This window comes from Macrosteles quadrilineatus, unplaced genomic scaffold (genome assembly GCF_028750875.1).
Source record: "Macrosteles quadrilineatus isolate MER2022 unplaced genomic scaffold, UCM_ALF_1.0 Scaffold_2__2_contigs__length_208266976, whole genome shotgun sequence".
Classification (NCBI taxonomy): domain Eukaryota; kingdom Metazoa; phylum Arthropoda; class Insecta; order Hemiptera; family Cicadellidae; genus Macrosteles; species Macrosteles quadrilineatus.
The window spans coordinates 44,556,093-44,579,277 of NW_026542595.1; the positions used below are offsets into that span (position 1 = coordinate 44,556,093).

Sequence of the window (23,185 nt, forward strand, 5' to 3'; positions counted from 1 at the left end):
TAAAGAACACTATGAATTAACACTATCACTCAATTTTGTTATCTAGAAGGGTCGGCGAACTAATAAAAAAATAACCAAAACCAGTTTCCTCCCCTTCTTGCAGTCTCACCACCACCCCTCCCCCCTAAACCGGGAGGCCCAACACTTCGTCCTTGAAACACCCACGTCCTTTGTAGCCCTATGAATTGTGTTGCTGTTTTGACAACAGGTTTATGAATGCGATCACTATTTTTCATTTTCCACAATTAACTATCAATTATTATTATTTGCAAGTTACAAATAGGAAACTACATCACATTATGGTATTCAATTACCCATGTATTATTATCAAAAATTAATAATTCATTACTTATTTTGATAATATAAAACATTCTTTCACTACAGCACGCACCACTTATTGATACACTAACACTAGCAGAATACCCGTCCTTCGTCCGGGGTTGATGTATGTTTAAATATTGCTTTTTGAAATCTGAAATGAAAAACAGTGTAAAATAAGATTCGATTCCAATAAATGTACCTACCTATCAAAAACTTTTAACTTACTAATTACATAAAAAAACATTTTCAAACAATAAAACAAATAAAAAAACTCAAAGCTTTTACTTACTTTTAAATAATAAAATCAAACATAGACAAACAATAATTTACAACATCTAGTTAATATTATGGTTTGAATGAAAAGAAACATGTGATCTTGCTTCTAAAAAGCATTGCTCACTTAGCATTGATTATAAAAATATCTCATTATATACTATGTGAACAAACAAAAACATTAACGCTCTTACTACTAAAACAAACAGAAGTATACTTACTTACTTACTGCTTACTGCCATGGCCACTTGTACCCTAGCTGGTACTTGGCCTCGTCAACACGCTGTCGCCAATAGTCTCGGTCCCATGCATCTTCCTCTACAAGCCTCATCCTTTCCAAATCTTTTCGTACTTGACCCCACCACCTGGCTTTCGGTCTACCTATTGGTCTTCTTCCCCTCGGATTCCCTCTGAGTGCTATCTTCAGTAGACTCTCCTCCTTTCTCCTTAGGATATGGCCAACCCACCTTAATCTTCTACTCTTAACTTCTCCAATGATATCAGGGTCTTGAAATAATTCTCTTAGCTCCCGGTTGTGGCGGATTCTCCATACTCCATCTTCACATACTGGCCCATATATAGTTCTCAAAACTTTGTTCTCAAAAGTTATTATTTTCTTTTCTGAGTTCTTGCTCAGGATCCAATTTTCCCCTCCATATAAAAGTACAGGTCTTACTATAGTTTTGTAGATTCTAATTTTTGTCTTTCTTGTTAAAAGTTTTGATTTCATTAGTTTACTGCATGCGTACCAACTCTTATTTGCTAAATTTATCCTATTCTGAATTTCCATACCTTCCGTATTTTTAAGATAGTAGAACGCCTAGATAGGTGAAATTTTTGGAATTCATGGTTGTTGACTTGAAAAAACTTTTCATTATTTCCAGCTTCTCCTCTTGTTACTATCATGAATTTGGTTTTTGCATCATTTATTTTTAGCCCTACATACTCAGTTTCATTTATTAGTATCTCCGTTAAAACCCTAAGATCTTATTTTCTTTCAGCCATCAGTACTACGTCATCTGCAAAAGCTAATATATTAATATTCGTTCCTAGTTTTAGTCCTATGTGTGCATTTTTTATTGTTTGTAGTGCTTCCTCTAGAGCAATGTTGAATAGGAGGGGGGAGAGTCCATCCCCCTGTCTCACCCCCGTATTCACATTAAATTTAGTTGTGGTTTCTCCATCTATCTTCACTTTACAACGAGAGTTTGAGACACATGTGGTTACTAATTTAATAAGCTTATCTGGTATTCCGAATTTTTCCATTTTCTCCCAAATCTTTGCTCTGAATAGGCTATCATACGCTTTTTTGAAGTCTATAAATAAACTTAGCCCTACTAATTATAGCTCCTACTATTCATGCACCAAAGGCAAGTGCATAATTACCGGTACTTAGTTTTTTATTGTTGTTTTTAAATTGAAATAGATTGTATATCAGCTTAGAATTAGGAAATTTAACGTCATTCAAACGATGTTTATGTCGAGGGAAGTTAAGTTAAGAGGAACTTGGTTGAAAATATACATAGCCTATCATGACCATGAAACGCTCGTAAAAAGTTATTCATTGAATAGAATGTGAAATCTACAGAAAGTGTCAAAAGTTATAATATAGATAGGTTGTAGCTACCTCTGGATTAGAAAACATCATAACTAATCTATGGGTATATGGTAAATAGGAGTTGGTTTAAAGGAAATAAAATACAAAACAGATAATTAATTATTTTGATTAACATTAGAAAGGTTATAGGATTGATTGAACTAAAATAACTGCAGGGAAACTTATAAATAGAAAAGCCTTCAACCACAATCTGTTTAATCAGTACATTGTTAGAGAGAGAGAGAGAGAGAGAGAGAGAGAAAGAGAGATAGCAGATAGGGGCGTTTGATAAGGAATCTGAAAAGTAAACAAACAAGGAACAACGAGACACGACGATACTAGTTTACAGCCTTATTGTGTTGCCCACTAAATTTGCACACGTGACTACTTTTTGTTTCTTCCTTATCTTTCATCCGTCCCAAAATTGAATTCCTGAAATTGTTTGTTGGTATAATCTCCCCTCCCACACAAGGCGCAGTGCTTAGTGCGCACTGTAGGTTGTCACAGCAACCGTGTGTCGTCATAGCGACAAGCCAATCACGCACTCGCACTGCGTTGTATATTACGATATGAATAGCTGTTAGAAAGACAACGCGATAGGTGGTCGTTTGTCTCTTTTCCTATCTCCTCAAAATTACGATTGATAATCATTGCGTCTTGACTGAGCTGAGGTTTGTGCTTATCAAACCTCGAATGCATGAACAACGTAGAATTGTGATAACATTGTTTTCAATTATGACCCAAATTAAGTGTTTTGACTTAGTATTAAAAGCTCGGCTCGAACTTCGAGCTTTTTCAAAATGCCTCGAGCAGGGCCGATTTACCGAATAGGCACGGTAGGCACGTGCCTAGGGCGCGAGGCAATTGGCTTTTTTGGGGGGCGCCAAAAATTGGAAAATAAAAAAATTATTTGGTGATTATATTTACAAGTGATCGCGGTAAACCTCTGATAATCCCTCGCGGCCGTGTTGACATCATTATCGTCTCCCGTGGCTGTATAGCCTAGACATCATTATCGTCTCCCGCGATCGCGGTAAATTCTATATATCTCCCACGGTGAAGTAGACATAATTATCGTCTTCCATGATCGCAGCAATATATGAACATATCCCGCGGTCGTGAGGAGATTATCGTCGTCTACCGCCAATGAGGCAAAACTCTGATCTTTTCCCTCGGTAGTGTGGACATTATCATTGTCTTGCGCGATCGCAGTAAAATTCTGATAATCCCTCGTGGCCGATATCATTATTGTATCTCCTTCGGTAATGTAGAGATCGTTATCGTCTCCTACGGTTGTGATTGCCTCCCGCGATTGCGGAAAAATGTTGATCATTTCCCGCAGTCGTGTGAAGATCATCATCGTCTTCGGCGGTTGCGGTAATATTCTGACTATTTCCCGCAGTAGTCTAGAAATTATCATCGTCCTCTGTGATCGGGGTAAAGTTCTGATCATCCCTCTAGGCCGGGTGTAGACATAATTATTATCCATCGTCTCCCGCGGTCATGTAAAGGTCACTGTTGTCATGCGCGATCGCGGAAAATTGACAATTCCAGGTAGAAATACAACATTTCCTCATAATTCCCGGTTAAAAATAATCCACACATAATTCCCGGATTACCTGCACGGTGGTCACCCTTTTATATGGGTGTCCTGTAAGTAAACAGCCAAACTCTGGTAAATGGTTCTATGGGTATAAAGAGAAAAACAAGAATAACATTTTTTACAAAACCGCTTCGTTAACCAGATATTTGCCATTTTTTTTGCACATTAACATTTTTATCCTCAAGTTTTATTTTTCAACCAATCTTTATGAAACTGGGTATGTATTAAAGGTAATAGAGAAAATGTTAGAAAAAAAATTCATCTTGACTCATCATAAAATTTCAAAATGGCGGCCATTTTAATTTTTTAAACTTAAATTACTAAAAAATGGCTGATTTTATGAAAAGATGACACAAACACTTTTATTTGGCATTTTTAATTCCCTATCAATTGATACCAAGCTCAAAAAGATTGAATAAGGAATAGCTTAAATATTACGATTTTTAGTTGTAAAATGGGGCACCCTAGTTTTTTCTACCCCATATTATAACTCAAAATCGTAATATTTCAGCTATTTCTGATTCAATCTTTCTGAGCTTGGTATCGTTTGATAGGAAATTAAAAATGCCAAATAAAAGTGTTCTTGTATTTTTTTTTCTTTTTATAAATCAGCCATTTTTTAGTACTGTAATGTTTACTAAAGTAAAATGGCTACCATTATGAAATTGGATGACGAGTCAAGATGAATTTTTTTCTAACATGGGTCAGTATTACCTTAACATAGTACCTAGTTTCATAAATATCGGTTGAAAAACTTAAAGGATAAAAATGTTAATGTGAAAAAAAAACAAAATGGTGAATATCTGGTTAACAAAGCGATTTAAAAAAAAAATGTTATTCTTGATTTTCTCTTTATTTTGACCCATAGAACCATTTCCCGGAGTTTGGCTGTTTACTTAGAGGACACTCTGTATATTGCAAAGGGGCGCTACTATTATTTAGTTGTGCCTAGGGCGCTGACATTGTAAAAAACGGGCCTGGCCTCGAGCCGAGCCGAATAATGAAAAACTTGACTAAAAAGCTCGAAGATCCGAGTACTCGCACACCCCTAGTATATTATGCTTAATAATTTAGATCAGGTGAGATAAGGTAAAGCTCAAGCTCGAAAAGAAATGAAAAACGGCTTGGCTCGAGGTTAAAAATCACTATTCGCAAACCCCTAATTAAAAGCATATTTTTCCATTCAATTACCCAACAACTCAATTGGTAGTGCTCAATATTCATTGGAAAAAATCCGACTAAGAACGTGATTTTTTTTACTGTAAACCCAACATTTTACTCATGAATAAGTCAAAAGGAATCGACTTCTAGAAAAAACTTTATAAAACAAAAAAAAGTTGTCCACGTAAGAAACATGGATTTATTAAGTTTAATCCACACACTTTCAGTGATTTCCCTTTGAGATTTGGGTACTCTGCTAGTACAAAATATATACGAGTTTTAAATATATATAACAATTCCTCCCCACTTATTTGAGAGAAAGCTCATTTACAAATCCATCCTTTTGATGGATTTCCTGATTCTCGTTTGATCAGCGAATCTTAGGGGCAGCTGTTAGGAGCAGTTCACAATTTCCACAGAGATGATCCTACATAATTTCTTGACTGTACTCTCTCGCCAATATTGTAATGCTTGTTAAATATTTGTTGTTGAGCCTCATTGTCATCTTCACCAGGCCTTAACACGTTCGCTACTGAGCGTCGCATATATGCGACGCCGCGGTCATTGCCACAGACCGAGGTATACATTTGAATCTTACACATAGACCGGCTGTCACTTGGTTTCGTACACACAGACCGCGGGAGAAAACCTGTAAAACAGTGATCATTTACATTGTAATGTGCTACAATCGTGTTTGTAAATAATTTATTCTTGTTTTTTTTGTATTTTTTATAACCTTTTGTAATGTTGCATATTTGCGACGCCCGGTCTACAGCAAAGACAATAGTGAAACTTATCATAGTTTTCTTTAAATAGACCAAATGTCGCATATATGCGACAGTTCATTTTTGTTAGTGTTTTGAGGTAAAAGTAAGTAAAAAAAAAAACAGATTATTCAAGAAAAGTTTATAACTGAACATATATAAAAGCTACAGAGGATAATGCAGCATAAATACTGCATACATACATACAGTGATGCAAAAAAGTTAAGACCAGTTTTTCCAACTATCATATGGCGTCACCAATTTTCATATCCACAGACCAAGCGACGCAGTTGTGCAGTCTGTAGACCACTGCAGGGAATTCAGTGCCTTCAAATAGACCATTACAAAGATATAAGCATTTTAATAACATTATAACCCCGACGCAAAAATGCGTCGTCAGCAGTGTTGGGAAGTAGCGCGCTACAAGTAGCGACGCTACAGTAGCGCGCTACTTTTTTTGTAGCGTTAGCTGTAGCTACGCTACTTTTAAGATTTTGTAGCTTTAGCTGTAGCTAGCTACATTTTTAAAGTAGTTGTAGCGGAATTTTAGCTACTTTTCTCGCTACATTAACATTTGTTTGAGATAGTGATTTTTATCATAACCTCAACCTTACGTGCAACAACCTCTTTCAAACTGAGATAAAAAAAAAAATTACGCCTACTTTCTTGGCTTCAAACAGCTGGTTGCAGCCGTTTCATTCCCTATTACAACGTTGTGTGGACATAGAGGTCATTAAATTAGTGTTATCCACATTTTTGGCTCTCATTTCCTTAATTTACTACTCTATGATTACTGTCAGATAAAATAAAATCGCTAGATGCAGACGACGTTTAAACGGTACCGGTGACAAGAGAAGCTATTGAATTGAATGCTTGCAAGTGATTGACAGGACAGGGGAATTAGTAATCAATTTAGTTTCTTTATTATATCGATAATGCTTCAACTTGGGGTTTAATGGAATCCAACACACCTTGAAATAATGAGAAAGCTGGTCTATCAACATTTGCTTCAGCTGTTGATTGTGGTTTATCACAAGCCCTTCCTTGGTTAGATTACGAAGATTTTTCAAAGGTTTACTAAATTAGCAAAGAGGAAATTACCTGATGAGATTTAAGATATGCCTAGACTACATGATAATTGTAATGAAAAAATCTCCATATAACATGAAACTTACATTGAAAAAATAGCATAGTTTGCTCCTGCTAACAGCTCTTGTATAGGACTGAGGCTATGGTTTTATTATTTACTAGCTGTACCCGCGGGCTTTGCCCCGTTTAACTTCTTAATTTTGAAGATGAGCTCGTTCGCATGGCTCAATCACGTCCTGGTTGAAGTTTGTTCGCTACGCTCACTCACTTTTAGGTTGGAGCTCGTTCGCTGCGCTCACTTGCCTTCAGGTTAGCTCGTTCGCTACGCTAACTCGCCTCCAGGTTGAAGTTCGTTCGCTACGCTCACTCACCTTTTGGTTGCAAATTAGCTGTTGTCATAAATTTAAAAAAATAATAGTGCTGCACCCTGTTGGTAATCCTTGTAACTTTAATTCTTTTGCACATCATAGAACAGAACCAACTTGTTTAATTGAAACAGCTGTTAAGATTCATTAATTCCATTTAAATATGAGTACTCATAAGGTTAACATGGGAAACTCCAGAGCCACTTGGGCGGAGCCCGAGGGTCCGATCAGAATAAAAACAACTTAGTTTTCCTATTTAATGCCTAAAGAATCAGTGTACAAAATTTCAGCCTCCTAGGTAATGGGAAGTGGGAGAATTAGTGATGAGTGAGTGAGTGAGTCAGTCAGTCAGTCAGTCAGTGAGGGCTTTGCCTTTTATATATATAGATTTTATTATTTTGCTTCCAACGGTCCAAACAAACCAATTTACAATTATTTTTTTTATATAATGTTTAAGACGAATACCAAGTTCAATTATTATGAATATATCTGTTTAGTCCTTGCAAGAACAAGCCTACTATAGCCAACTTGTTACATAGCCAAGTAGGCCTACATGTTATTTTTACTTTACAAATTTCATCATGTTTAAATTAAAAGCCGATTTCAGGATAAGTTGCTGAATACTGTTTTCTCTACCAACTTAGGTTGAAGCACAATTTGCCCTATGCATAATGACAATAAAGGACGATTTCTTGACATTGAAAAGTGTTATTCGTAGAATAAGTAATTTATCACTTTAAAAGTTATAGCATAGATAAAACATACTCCCTTTGTAGATTTCTCATCCTCATGGAACAGCTGAAGACAATTTTATTGTTAGTTCTGTACGGTTTTCTGTAGAGGTCGTGTTTTGTTAACAATTTGTTTCCCGTTATTACAGCCATCCATTTAAAACCTCTTTTAACCAAATAATACGATCTAATCATAAACAATAACCTGTCCCCTAGTTATATAACCAAACAGTAAAGCACAAATCAAGAAATTAACCCTAAAATAATAGAAACAAAGTTTCGTCGACACTAGCGCCCATGTGTCACGTACATGAACTAGACACGAAAAACGTGCTTCAAAATTTACAATGGGATGAGAAGTCTACTTGTGTTGGTTAGTCTATGGTTATATCAATGTTGTTTTTAACATTAAAAGAAAGGCAATAAACTCCAATTTCAGTAGGCTAGGCTCTGTAACACAAAAAGTATTTTTAAATAATCTTTTTGCAGTTTTATTGATCTTAATTGTTGATATAAAACATCTATAAATGAATCTATATTAAATTAATAAAATTAGCTTTTAAAATATAGTTTGGTTGTATGTCCTTTGAACTTAATGAAAATTACATTTTAAGATGCTTAAAAATAATGCAATATTTAAAAATAATTACTAAATATGATGGGACATCCAACTATTTGGTTCTGTTGTTGTAATGTTATGTTTATAATGCCAACAAATTAAATACAATCTAGGAATAATTTGTTTTCCAAGTAATGTTAGATACAATACTGATATTTTTTTTATGTTTGTTCAATAAAAATGTAGTATTAATTTTACATTTGCCTAATGTGCGTGGAATAAAAATTAACGTCTTTGGAAAAGTAGCTAAAATTGCAGCTGTAGCTACATTTCATTGTAGTTGTAGCTAGCTACTTTTTCGGAACTGTAGCTGTAGCTGTAGCTAAGCTACTTTTTTGGAAATGTAGCAGTAGTTGTAGCTAGCTACATTTTAAAAGTAGCTTCCCCAACACTGGTCGTCAGTCTATTTGAATGTGACTAGCCATCGCATATATGCGACGGCAGTCTATGGGTGGATACCGGCCGTCGCATATGTGCGTCGCTGGTCCATGTTAATGAAAAATTTCGTACTATTGCAGTAGCGAACGTGTTTAAGTGATCTAGCTTTGTTCTCAAGTTCCTGCCAAACATTAATTGTGCTGGGGATGCACCGGTACTCCACTGAGTAGCTGTTCAAAACGTAAGTGTTCCAAAAAGTAGTGCTGCACCGCTCCCCATTGGTAAATCTAACTACTTAATGCTATTGCATATCATAGAACCAACTTAAATAGTTATAACAGCTGACTGAATTATTTAATTCCTTTTAAATATGAATACTCATAAGGTCAACATGGGGAACTACAGAGCCACTGGGGCGGAGCCCGAATGGACTTTTGAGATCAGAATAGACCTCAATTGAGCTTTGAAACTTGTGCAGGAAATGCGGAGGAGACGTAATGAAGTAAGTGTTGAACTTCGCAAAGCTCGAAAAGATGATCAACTTCTTAAAAGAAGGAATATCAGTTTGGACGAGATTGCTAGTCCTTTGCAAGAAAACAACGCCAACACCCAACCTATACTGAGCATGGATGCAATCATTGATGGTAAGGATAAAATGTTTTTAAATCAACTCTTCTAGCTTCTGTTCTTCCTGCCAATTTTGAAGTAAATAAAAACATTTGAATTACTTTGAGCAGCTTTGTTAAAAAAAACAACTTTTTCTGGACTCTTTAATCCATTTTGAATTGTTCTTTGTTTTAGCGAATTTCCAATATAGGGAATAAGCTATTACCATAGTACTCTGTGAGGTACCAAATTTTAAGGGGGGTAAAAACGTATTGCTAGTCAACAAACACCATAACTTACCCGATTTTTACCCACAACATCCTACTCCTAGGCCTATGTGTTGGCCATAGCTTGGGCTATGGGCCAAAGAACGTAGGCCTACTTTTAATAACAGTGAAGTACACAAACACACCCACAACGATATATTTATTCATAATAGCACTTCGTTTCACATAATAAAGTTAAAACGAGCGATTTTACGAATATTTAACGCTGATGACAACATCACTTAACCTCGAAATGGTGTTTGTTGACCATCGACAGACGACAACTAGACCGGCTCAACAGGTGAATTTCCGATCAGCTGTTGGCTAGTTCTCAAACTCACCACCGGAGCGATTGAGCCTCGACCGAGGAAATCATGATTTGAGTCGGACAAGATTATTCGCTGTTTGACCGCCGACCAGCTCGCACAAATTACGAATACGACCCTACGATCCTATTACGAAGGTTAGCTAACACACTAGTTAGGCCCTTTTTTAGGTTTTACGTTATTTCTGTTTTATCTTACGCATACTGTGCTTAACTTATCATCCTTTTCGTTTTCTTAAATTCCCGATTCGACTTATCTAAATTAGTTTTCGCCGACTTGCATACAACCCGCCAGTTCCTGCCTGCCAGTGACTAGCGGTGGATACCTTTCGGCTCGTTTAAATCAATTGGCTACGAAATTACATTTGTTCCGTTTGCTTAAAGAATTATTACGTACGTTTATTTTAGTTAATTCGTCGTTTAATACCCCGAGACTTGTCGTCTTAGTTCTAAACCCCGTCTTTGGCGGGTGAAAGAATCAAGTCTTGGGAGCAGCTGATTTGAACAATCAAACAGCTACGAATATTAATGTTAAATCTATTTTAAATCATCCCACGATAAATTCTCCATTCGAGTATATTAATTAGGCCCGACGACTCTGCAGGAATTGCTTTTTACATTATATTCGATTTTATATTCTTTACCCACGTCTTCAGAAATTAGTTTAAAGTTTAATACGAGTATTTATATCACATTGGCTTAAGATTGAATACTCGTCGGCCATACAGAGTCATTCTAAAAGTTAGGCAAAATTCTCCACAACACGTTAACGAAGGCTGGGATGATATAGCTCCAACTGGGCGTCTGCAGGATTTCCTGAGCGCTTCTAGAGCTCTGAGCCTCCGATTAAATTTTAATAAATTGATCAGCCAAAGCCGTGACAACTTCGTATCGACCCCTGGATTTTTCTCGGCTCCTTCTGAGCACTCCGGGGAAGAAATTTGAGTGTGGCCGGTTCTAGGGTAGGCCTAGCCTGACTTAGGTGAATACCAGTTTATTCCCCCCCTAGAATTTTGCGTCACAACTCATGGTAAAACCTGGACCAGGGACCGATTAAATTTTTTGTTTTGAGGTCCCTAGAGGCCAAAAATACCATCCAATCAAATTCATTTTTTTTCATCCGTTCAAATAGGTATATATATATATACATAAATGTATACATACATGTATATATATGTGTGTGTCTGTTAGCATGATAACTCGTGCAAAAATGATCCGATTTTAATGAAATTTGGTGTAAACCTACATTTATTTAAACGAGTTCGTGAACCAGCATGATCGGACTATAGGAACGGGATTTTATGGGGTAAAAATGGGGGTTTTCCACTTTTGGCCCTAAAAACATTTTTTATAAATTTCTTTTACATCTATTTTGTAGAGCTTAAAAAACTAATAATTTAGTATGTTGAAGTGTTATCATGCGCCTAATGCTTACCCTACTTAAAATATTCCAAAAAAATCTTAATTTTAAAATTCCCCTTTTATTCTTACGGAGAATAAATAAACTGTTTTTGGACATATTTTGATTAAATTTGGAAAATGCATTGATGTTATACTAAACTATTAACTTTTCACATAAAAAAAAAAACACTTTTTACCCTCCCTGTTGCAGCAAACCTAATTACCCGTTATACTAATGCTATTTAGATCTAGGAGAATTAAACATTAAGGAGAGAGCACACGAATAGGGATATATGTGTTGCGGTGAAGCCAGCTTTGGCAGAACACTAGAGGGGCACGCGGAGCCGTAGAGTGACAAAAAGCCGCAGCTATGCAAGAGTCTCTCCATTGGTTAGGCATGGGAGAGACAGGGAAAAACGCAACGTGAGCTGTTTTGAATTAAAATTGCCGCAAAACTAAAACACCTGTGTTATTCAGCGATGGCATTCTAAAAAAAAAAATTAAATTTCCTATCGAATGGTGTAAATCATTTCTATAAAACTATTATTTATTATTGAAGATCAAAGTTCAACGTGTTGTTTTGGACTTTGAACATAATGATTACTTAAATTACGATTTTGAAATAAATATGACGTATCTATACACATAATCAATTTATTCCCTAAGAGTTTCTCGAAATAAAAATAATATGTTTACCAATAATTGTATTAACAAAAGTTAATTTTTTTTAATTTTTACAGTTTTTAAAACAAGGTTATTAAATTTAGGTTTTAAATCAAAAATTCAATTTTAATGATGAAATAAATATTAAATTAGCATTCCTAATTTATTTTCTCGAATATTTAATACCATTTTATCTTTTAAGGCTAGTTTTAAGGCATTTTTGTGCTAGGTAAATAATTTGAAACAGCCGAAGTCAAGATAAAATTTAAAGCTGTGTTCACTTTTATAACACTCACAGCCGTTCCAATTAAATTACGAATATAAAAAGTAAAATATTTTCTTGGCCATTCAATTTTTGATTTTTTTACATCATATTAAGCCATATTTAGGAAATATTAGCTTATATGGAAATATTACCATATTTGCTCTTATGTTAGGAAATTTTAAATAAACTTTGAGTAAAAAGTGAAATCTTTCAGTTCTTGCATCCTCTTGACGCCACAGTGCGTACGTATCATGGTACAGTATCATTAATTAATTTATAGTTTCAAAACTTATTTCATTTCTTTTTATGAAATAAAAATGTTCAAATACTTATATTACTTTATGATTTGAGTGTCAGATTATGAATGGTATAATCAATACTAACACAATATTAGCAAGGCAAAAAACAAAACATTCATCCTGAAAAGAAAAAAACAGATTAACTGGTCATCTTTGAATTTACTCTATGGTTCATGAATACATTCTTCCTCTTGGTTAGGTTTCTAATATTGCCATTCTAATTTAAGTTCTTAATTTTGTTTGCGTGATGTAGTCTTAAATAAATCTTTTAAATACTTGACTGCTATTTCAGTAACTAAATCTCTAATATGACATTATAACGGTCCTAATTGGTTGGTGTGTTTGGTTGCTGGTTTGGTTAGCCTTAAAAATGTTATTATGTATGTTTCTGTTCACAAAGCCTCCCCCCCCCCCACTACGGTACGGCATGCGGTCGGGCTGGCTGCAACAAAACTCGAGCGTGTCCTCTCCTTAATGTTTAATCCTCTTAGATTTAGATTGGGAATAAATGTGATATTTTTAGGAGATATTTCATTGTAAATCCAATCAGGCAAATGGAAATTCGCTTAGTCTGCATGTTTGCTGCGGCGGGAGTATTTCACAATACAGTAGGCCTACTTCCAGTTGGTCGGTTTTGAAATAGTGTCTTGAAATTTGTGATTTAAAATATTATATGCCTAATATAAAATGAAAATCAATAGGCCTACTATATATTGCAGTTTCATGTAAATCAAGGTTTACCTTACCACTGATATTGAACATTGTATCATCAATCAAACAAATAAAAGTATAAAAAATAACATTTTACTCTTATTAATCTTTGTTGATTATAGGCATGAAGAGTTCTGATGAAGATGCCCAGCTGAAAGCAACTGTTGCAGCCCGTAAAACTCTAAGTCGAGAAAGAAATCCTCCAATCGATGATATGATTAAATTAGGTCTTGTACCACGGTGTATTGAGTTCCTTTCAAACTTTAACAAGTAAGGTTATGCCATTTTGTTTAGTATTATCTAGTCAAACAAACTTAATTAAATTTCACCTAGTTATACTGAATAGCAAATACCATATTTAAACATTATATTTCTGTGATTGTATGTGTGAGTTTTAAAATTTGACTCAAGCAAAATTGACGTGTAAAGGTATAAGGATGAGATTCCAAACCATCAATCTCAGATGTCATGAGATTCATACTCAACACCTTTTATTAATTCACCCCTAAAATACTCCAGTTTGTAGGTCTTAAATTAGACATAACACCTGTGAGGACTAAAAAATGTAGATTGTAACAATAACTGGTTGGTTTTATTTGCAAATTCATATGTTGATGATTTTTTCTTAATTTTATGCAATCAATTGCACATTAATAAGAAGGAATACAATTAACTTACCTAATAACATATTTTGAACTGTGGAATAAAGATGATAGCAGCTAGCTTACCTTAGGAGTACAGTTAGGCCATGGAGCACACAGTTCATCCCATAGGGGAGTAATTGTTATGACTTTGCTTGCAGCCCTAACTTACAATTTGAGGCAGCATGGGCCTTGACCAATGTAGCATCTGGGACATCCGAGCAGACCAATGCTGTCATCAAGGGCGGAGCTGTGCCTAAACTTGTGGCTCTGCTCAAGTCTCCGTTTGCACATGTGGCAGAACAAGCTGTGTGGGCGCTGGGTAATATTGCAGGAGACGGTGCTGTGGCTAGAGACCTCGTCCTCAACAACAACTCTGTAGAGGCTCTACTGGCACTCATCAACCCTGACACTCCGGTAAGTGGGAAGATTCTTGGGCCTCTGAAAATGAAAACACCACTACTCTAAAGTGGAAATGGAAATGGTTTGATTGACAAAGCAATGTTGTTTGACTATTCACAGCGCACTTAATTGTGTGTTGTCTCATGTTTAATCGGCCAACTCAACACATTTTGAGTAGCATCGTCACTGATGGGGGACCGTGTCTTGTCGCCGGAGTGGGCAGAGCAATGCAAACTTACATTGATTAGTTTGGTCTTGCCACTCAAAAGTTAGAAAGATTGCTTTGCTCTTATTTTTTATTATTTATAAAAAATAGTAGTGGCTTGCTTCATTTGTGATTTCACAGTAATTTTGTTGGTGTTCCGGGTATGTAACACTTTAGTTACTTAATTGTTCGTTGTATTTGGTTTTCAGCTTCCATTCCTCCGCAACATTGTTTGGACCTTATCAAACTTGTGCCGCAACAAGAATCCACCACCCAGCTTTGAGAGCGTCAGGCCTTGCCTCATTGCGTTCAGCAAGCTCTTGCATTACTCAGATGCTGATGTTTTAGGTAACACATCTTTTGTGCTTTCATAGTTATTAATATTATCAATGTAAAAGCAAAACCTAATCATTAGCCTATCGATAACTTTTGCATATACACTCACTCTGGTATTGTGTGGTGCGCGTACAAAATAAAAATTACATTATATTATTATAAAAAGGAAATTTTTTTAGGCTTTGTTTCTCATAATGTTTAAACACGTAAACCATTTGAGTTTTATATAACTTAGTTGTGACTTGTAGCTTTGACTTTTAATGCAAATAGACATTCCATCTCCATAGTTAAGTTGTTGTCGGTTTTTAAAAATCAAAATTGTCCTAGTTCATGTAAGCCACTGACAGATTATACTGATCTTAGTTACTAATTTCTGTCAAATACCCAATTTTCTCCCAAATCAAACTAGGTCTAATAGAAAAAGTATATTTTTGTGAGCTATAGCAACTATTATTATGAACTATCAACTTGGTCAGCAACAAAAAATAAGATGTAAAATAGAATTTTAGACACTAGCACCTTCCTAACCATGGCTATTTGTAGTCCATGGCGACAGCTGGTCCATATAGATGGGATTTCTACTTCAGTATCCAATAGTCAATGCTTGTAGTTACTGCTCGTTGAGGAGTTGGTTATAACTTGTTGCTTGTACATGTTCACAGCGGACACATGCTGGGCTCTGTCCTACCTTACAGATGGGAGCAATGACAAGATTCAAGCAGTGGTGGACACAGGGATTGTAGGTCGGCTAGTAGAACTGCTGGCCAACCCTGATGTCAAGGTGCTTACTCCGGCCTTGCGAACTGTGGGCAATATCGTCACCGGAAACGACCTGCAGGTACAAACAAGTGTAAAACATTGCTCTAATTGTAGAAATATGTATCCAACCATGTGTTATAAGAAAAAAAAAATTACAAGGTTGTTGTGTGTTACTTTGATATTGCACAATTTAAAAAAAAAAAACTGTCATAGGTTGATTCCTTTGTTGTACATTCTATATCTACAACAAACTGAATGTTGTTTTCAGTTATAATTTATTGCATCATTAAAAGTTGGTTTACAATCGTTGATTCCAAATAAACTAATGACTTCCAATTTGTTCAAAATTATTTTTCCCCTGTTGCACCCAAAAAAAGAATAAAAAAACTCTTTCAGAGAAAATATAGACATAGAAATGTTTAGGAATGATTTTAAGAAAAATACATACTATTGTGCTTCAAGTTAAACAAAAAATAACTGATATGGAAATAGATGTTTATGTTAGTTTTATTTGTATTTAGGCTTGTCTGTGCATTGAGGGGAGGACATTTAATACTTTAATACATTTAATAGGACACAAATAACAATAAGACTGCTATTTCCAAAATCATAGTTACAGTTTGGGTTAGTTGTTTGTAGTACTCTCTGTAATTATGGTAACTTTACTGGACATGTTGTATTGCCAACAGACAGACTCCATCATCCAGGGAGGGGGACTGCACCACCTGGGGATGTTACTGCAGAACAATCGTCCCAACATTGTCAAGGAAGCTGCATGGACTGTGTCCAACATCACAGCAGGCAATGTGGATCAGATACAAGAAGTGATCAATGCAGGCATCATCCCACCTCTCATCCATATACTCAAGACTGGGGACTACAAGTCTCAGAAGGAGGCAGCTTGGGCTGTGACCAACTACACCAGTGGAGGGTCTGTAGAGCAAATAGCCATGTTGGTACAGATGGACACTCTCTCTGGAATGTGTGACCTACTGAGTAGCAAGGACTCCAAGACTATCAACGTAGCTCTGGACGGCATTGCCAACATACTGTCTGTAAGTTGCACCCCAGCAATGTTGGATTGATACTTTTATTTTCACTGTTTCTCATTTATTTGACTAAATTTATATTTCTTCCTAGAATGTGATTCATACGGAAAGTAAGTTGTTATGAAATAAAATAATAACGATCACAGATAAAGCAAAGACATTTTTTTTTACTACAACTCTTACAGTATTTTCCAACACAACTCCCATGGTTTTCGAGGCATTTGTCATAGCATAGCACAAGTTTGAGTATATCCTCCTCTTATAATGTTGCTGCCACAGTGTGTAGTTCACAACTAGGTAACATGTTCTATCAGCTTTTCATAGCTTTTTAACCGCTGACTGCTAAGAAAGACTTTGGATAGGGAAACAAATAAAAATTGCTCAGAACGGGGTTGGGGCTGTTACGGGGGATGGTCAAACAAGTGCCAGCCAAAGCCTGAGCGTCTCGCAATAAACATCTTTACTGATTGTTTGGTCTCGAGGCAAAAATTCAATGAGCAAAATGCCGTTTCTCTCACAGAAAACAGTGCACATGACCTTTTGAGGTGTCAATATTTGCTTGGTTTTGACTTTTAACGGGGACGTAGTGTGCCTCCATTCCATTGACTGACGTTTGGTTTCAGGTAATAACATAAGCAACATAAGTTTTGTCTCCTGTGACCATCTGCAATAAAAATGTATCGCCATCCTCGTCATAACCAAACAAGAACAAGTGCCCTGCTCATTTGGTGTTTTTTTCCTTTCAGAAAGGATTTTAGGCACCCAACGTGCGCAAAGTTTACAAAAATCCAGTTTATTTAGTTACGATCTTGTAAATTACTGTTGGTGAAACTTAGAAATTCACTTACAAGATTACAAGAGCACTAATCGTAAACTTTTAATCTTCTCATCAATATTGCATGATTAAATCATTTCATCGTTCACCATAGGTGGACATCCACTTCATTCCTCATCATGGACTGTATCTCGTTCCTCTTTGACCTTTCCTATCTTCTCGCTATAGAATCACTCATTACATTGTCTCCATAAACCTCACTGATTTGTCGGTGAATGTCAATTGCTTTAACATTTTTGCATTAAGAAATTATATCGCCGTACAATTGTTGGTGTTATCAATTAACGCAGCCATTTACAAAACAAGCGCTACGAAATGCACGGCAACAATAGAGAGTTCAAAATGGCGTCATTTCTTTACAGTTGACACAGAGTAACTACCGTGGTTGCGCTGAACTGTGATCGCAGCACTACAGCGAAGAATCGTGGAACAGAACTTACTTTCCGATCGTATCTATTTAGCAGGAGCGTCAATTTTCTTTTGCAATGTTTTTCAATAGTATGGCCAGACAAATTGTTCCACTCAATCGGTAGCTAGAATAGTAGTGAATGAAGTAACGAACACAACGTTGGCCCTTAAAATAATAGAAAAATCGGATTTCACAAATTGTATAAAAATCTTTGAATAAAACTTAGAACATTATGGTTTTTCTTAACTCTAAACAAAATGGAACAACCCCTAATGCTGTGAAAATTATGGTTGAAAAGCTATTGCAATTTTTATTATTTCCTCCATAAAATAGTTACCACCTACGTTTACTCATAGGAGTTGTTGACAAGCTAATGAGAGAAAGAATGTTTCAGTTTGCTGATACCTTATTTAAATTTTAGACTGTGTCCATAGTAGGGATGGACGAGATTGGATTTTTAGTTCGAGACGAGACGAGACGAGATTTTTTATTTCTCATAAAATTTCGGGACGAGATCGAGACGGGATTTCCCTTCTCATACACAACGGGAAATGCACGTTCAAAATTTTTACCTGATTTTGTAACATTGTTAGATGACTGTTTAAATACAAAAATAATGATAATAGGCAAGAATATTTACAATATTTTAATAAAAAACATCAGCATAACATTTTTTTATTAATCACGCCTAACTTATTAAAAATGCCTACGATTAGGAAACATAGTGATATCAGTTAGGATAGAGTTCAACTTATCCCAAAATAAAATAAATCATAAAATAAAAGCAATATTAATTTTTGTAAAATAGTTACTTGTTTTGACTTTTTACAGTAATAAAACATTCCTTACACTGCTTACACTTAACAAAACTTCTCAAATGTTATTAAAGTAATATTATTCAAATAAAAAGTAATATTTACATTTAAAGAATTAATTAAATAAGAACGCCTTCGCAAAGGAAACGCAACTACAACACACTCCTGTATTGCGGGTATTGCATTGACTTTCTGCAGGCGTTTTTAATTTTTTTTTTTTTTTTTTTTTTTTAATTCTCGTCTCGATAAAAATCTCGGCCAAAAAGAAATCTCGTCTCGTGTAACGAGATTTAAAATTTCCTGAAAATTTCCCGAAATTTCGAGACTTGACCATCCCTAGTCCATAGTGTATAGTGACACTCATATCCAACCCACACTCTGGGTTTCCTGACAAAACGAAGCATGATCAGTAACCTCTTTGTGTTTCTAGGCAGCTGAGAAGATGAACGAAGTGACCTCTGTTGCTGTGGCTATAGAAGAGTGTGGTGGGTTGGACAAGCTGGAGGCTCTGCAGACTCATGAAAATGAACAAATTTATCTGAAAGTTCTACAGATCATTGACAACTACTTTTCTAGTGTAAGTGAACCAAAAACACTTTTCTTGGGACCACTGTAGGCCTACGTTTTAAGTTCCCAGAAGCCAAAAAGTAAGCACGCTGTCATAAAAATTCTCCAATTATGACAGACATTTAGGTAACCTAAAACAAGTAAAGCATAATATGTATATTTGGATGAGGTCAAGGATCTAACAGAGCTCAAGGGCTTAGGTTTTTTAGTGAGGATAGCAGGCGTACAGGAAAGTCCTAACTGCTGAAAGAAAATATTTCCAAATGAGTGAATAGGTCAAACTGGGATAGTATAATGTGTAGGTACAAATGTTCTGTGCAAAGTTTTTTTTTCATTGTGTGAGTTGGACTATTTTCCAGGGCTGTGCGAATCCAGAAATTTTGGTTCGAATCCGAATCATAGCTGTACAGATTTTATCGAATCCGAATATTTTAATTAATCCCGAGTCGAATCTGGGTCGAATCCGAATCTCAAATTTACAGCCATTATCGAACCTGGATCGAATCCGAATCTGAAATTTAAAACTGTTATCGAATCCGATTATTTAAACGTGTTCAGAGTCGAATCCAAATCCGAGGAAAGTCAGCAGTACCAATTTTCACATTTTTAGACCACATTTTCTGGGGCTGAAATAACTTAGGGAATTGCTTTAAAAAATTCTTTAAATGGGCCAAATAAAAAAGTTATAAAATTTAGGCCTACCTATTTGAAGTTTTGAAACTAAAAAGTTGGGCATAAGTTAGGCATACCACCTAGGCCTAAGTTACTCGCTAAAAGTGATGGACTACCAATTTGTGTAGTCTAAAACATTGGCCCAGCCTATTATACACCTCGGTGTTAATCCTCCACACAAGCCTATGTCTGCATTACTATTACAAGTAACAACTAACACTGTGAGGTTAAGTTTACTGATAGCCAAGATAGGGTTCAAATACGACCTACACTAATGTGCCTAAAGCCTAACACCAAGTTGGTCAGGTTCCTAACATGAACCAGTCAACAGCAAATCGGAGTGCACAAGTAGTTTTTTAGTGTCTAAAAAATTATATTCAATCAGAATCTAGTAAATTTGAATATCGAATCCCAACTCGGATCTATTTCCAAGAAATTCGAATATCGAATCCGAACCCGGATCTCTTACCAGTAAATTCGAATATCGAATCCGAATCCAGTTAGAAACAGTAGATTCGTTCTCGAATCCGAATCGAATCTCTTTAAAGATTCGGATTCGATTCGTTTTTCGAACTATTCGCACAGCCCTGCTATTTTCCATTCAGTTGAGCCTACTAGTATCTTCACGAAGAAATCTATTTGTAGGGGTTTACGAACCCTCCCAATTTATCATAGCAGTAGAGAGAGAGAGTTTGCACCACTAAAGTCTTTATTGCCATTTAAATTAGCTTAAAATGACATACACAATTAAGTACAGCAGAACTACCCAAATCAATTGAAATTTGGATGGTTTAAATAGGCTGGGTCAATCCCCGCTTTTAATATCGCGATCGCAGAACGCATCTGCGAAGATTTAACTATTGCAAAATTTATGCTTTCGCCGCTGTTGCGGAGGATGATGATTTTCCATGACCGCAGGAGACGACGGTGATATCACGATCACAACCGGAAGAGATAATCTAGATTTTGCCACATCAAATGAGGCAATGATGTCTGCAAGACAGAGTAAGATGTTCAGGATTTTAGTGCAATCACGGTTTCTGCCTTTTTTTAAATTAATAACGATTTTTAATACGGTCGTTTTTAAAATACTTTCTATAGGCCTTAGTGATTCGGATAGTCAGCAAATCGGATATTTGGAGTTAGAAGTTAGAGTCCTACATATGTTAGTTCCACACCTATGGTCACCAAGATACAGACACCAGTCATTCAGTAAGAACGACACTTACGTGCTAAGTGCTGCCGTGACTAGGCCTTGTCTTAGATCAGTGGAAATTTCCTTTTCTTACGAATCTTCCCAAAATCCAATAAAAAGCAAGTGGAAGTTAAGTCTTCAAGTTTGCTGTAACAGTTTTATTTGCTTTAAAATAACTCATCAATTTTACTTTTCAGGAGGAAGAGGATCCTAACATGGCTCCTACCACTACTGAAAATGGAATTGAGTTTAATGCTCAACAAAATGTGCCTCAAGGTGGATTCAATTTTTAGCAATATGATTTGAAGACTGAACCTCGCTCACATTATATTTAAGGGAATAAATTTTACATGCCATATTACCGGTATATCATCAAAATGTATTATCCTACTTGATTTTTTATGAGCGTAATCAATTTTTATTGTTTTTTATTCTTGTTGATTTTGATATTGTCTCTAAGATAATTTTATATGTGTACTATGATTGTCAGCTCAAACGCATTCGATCTCGAATTGTGATCTCAGTCCTATGGACTGCCTTCCGGTCTCTATCTCATTTGTATATTTTGATAGGGTGCGTTAAGAAATAAGCTGGAATTTTAATAAAAATCGTTTGTATTAATTATGTTGTTTATCCATTCATTTACATTCCTCTACTTGGACACTCAACAGGAGATATTGGGTGGTAACAGAACTGGTTAACTAAAGAATCCACTAGTATTGTCAAGTAGAGTATCGGAGAGCTACAGTAGAGAGTCAAAAATCTTAATGAAAAAAAACTGAAACGTCAAAAATCCGAATCGCTCCAGAGGGTTTAAAAATATTGAATTAGTACAGAGATAACAGAGTTTTACAATTTCACGTCCCAACCAGTCGGCGCCTGGCAGGGAAATGAGGGACGCGTTGCAGAAAGTCAACAGTCCCGGAAGGTCAAATAATTTATACCTGTGCCGCTAGGTCAAAAACTACAATGTTTGCAGTGTCTGTAGATCAAAAATCCCAGTAAGTCAAATAATACAGTCCGGACTAAAAATGGGACGCGTTGCAGAAAGTCAACAGTGCCGGAAGGTCAAATAATTTATACTTGTGCCGATAGGTCAAAAACTACAATGTTTGCTTGCACAGTGTCTGTAGATCAAAAATCCCAGTAAGTCAAATAATACAGTCCGTGCTAAAAACGTAGTCTATGTTAAAGCGATTGACACATTGGGAATTTGACCTAATGCAACAGCTGTTTTAATATAACGAAATACGATAAAATATAAGTTCAGTTTCGCTGAGTCAACAGTGCCGGAAGGTCAAAAGTATATTCTGTTAAAAACAATGATAGTCCTCTCGACGCATGACTTCAATAATTTCGTGTTTTGGTGTACTTTAAGTTGTACCATAGAATAAATAAACACCATTTATATTACTTCATCTATGGTTGTACTAAAATTTTGAAAATTGGCACAGAGCTTCTTTGTTAGTCCTACTCGATGACTATTTTGTTGATACTTCCAACTATACCGATCTAATTAATAAAAATTTATATGTATGGTGAAATAGTTTTAAATCGTGATTTGTAACATGAAAAAGTTAGCATGCGAGAATTTTTTTTTTTGGGTTAGAGAGGTTTTGTCTGTGGCAAAGTTGTTGCCAAAATTTTGATGCGTAAAATATATATTTTTTTAAATTTTTTACTATCAGTGGTTCAATAGATAACTTGGGTTGAAGAGGACGGCAAATTTAGCATTTCGCAACGCATGGAAAGAAACTAAATCGTACGATGCGCCTACTGAGTGGACTTTTACGTTACAGTTCTAAAGACAAGAACAAGATGAATATACAAATCACCAGTACATTCATATTAGACCTACAGTAG

General features: G+C 35.8%; 1 protein-coding gene across 1 annotated transcript in view; it reads left to right on the top strand.

The window, feature by feature from the left end:
- LOC128986226 (importin subunit alpha-1-like) overlaps positions 1-21,946 on the top strand; it is a 28,357-nt gene extending 6,411 nt beyond the window's left edge. The window contains exons 3-10 of the mRNA XM_054406457.1: positions 9,380-9,545; positions 13,560-13,707; positions 14,240-14,495; positions 14,895-15,033; positions 15,684-15,859; positions 16,470-16,835; positions 19,319-19,465; positions 21,520-21,946. Coding sequence (XP_054262432.1) covers positions 9,380-9,545; positions 13,560-13,707; positions 14,240-14,495; positions 14,895-15,033; positions 15,684-15,859; positions 16,470-16,835; positions 19,319-19,465; positions 21,520-21,615 — 1,494 coding nt within the window. The 3' untranslated portion in view covers positions 21,616-21,946. The remainder of the gene's footprint in view (positions 1-9,379; positions 9,546-13,559; positions 13,708-14,239; positions 14,496-14,894; positions 15,034-15,683; positions 15,860-16,469; positions 16,836-19,318; positions 19,466-21,519) is intronic.
- Positions 21,947-23,185: the final 1,239 nt, after the last annotated feature.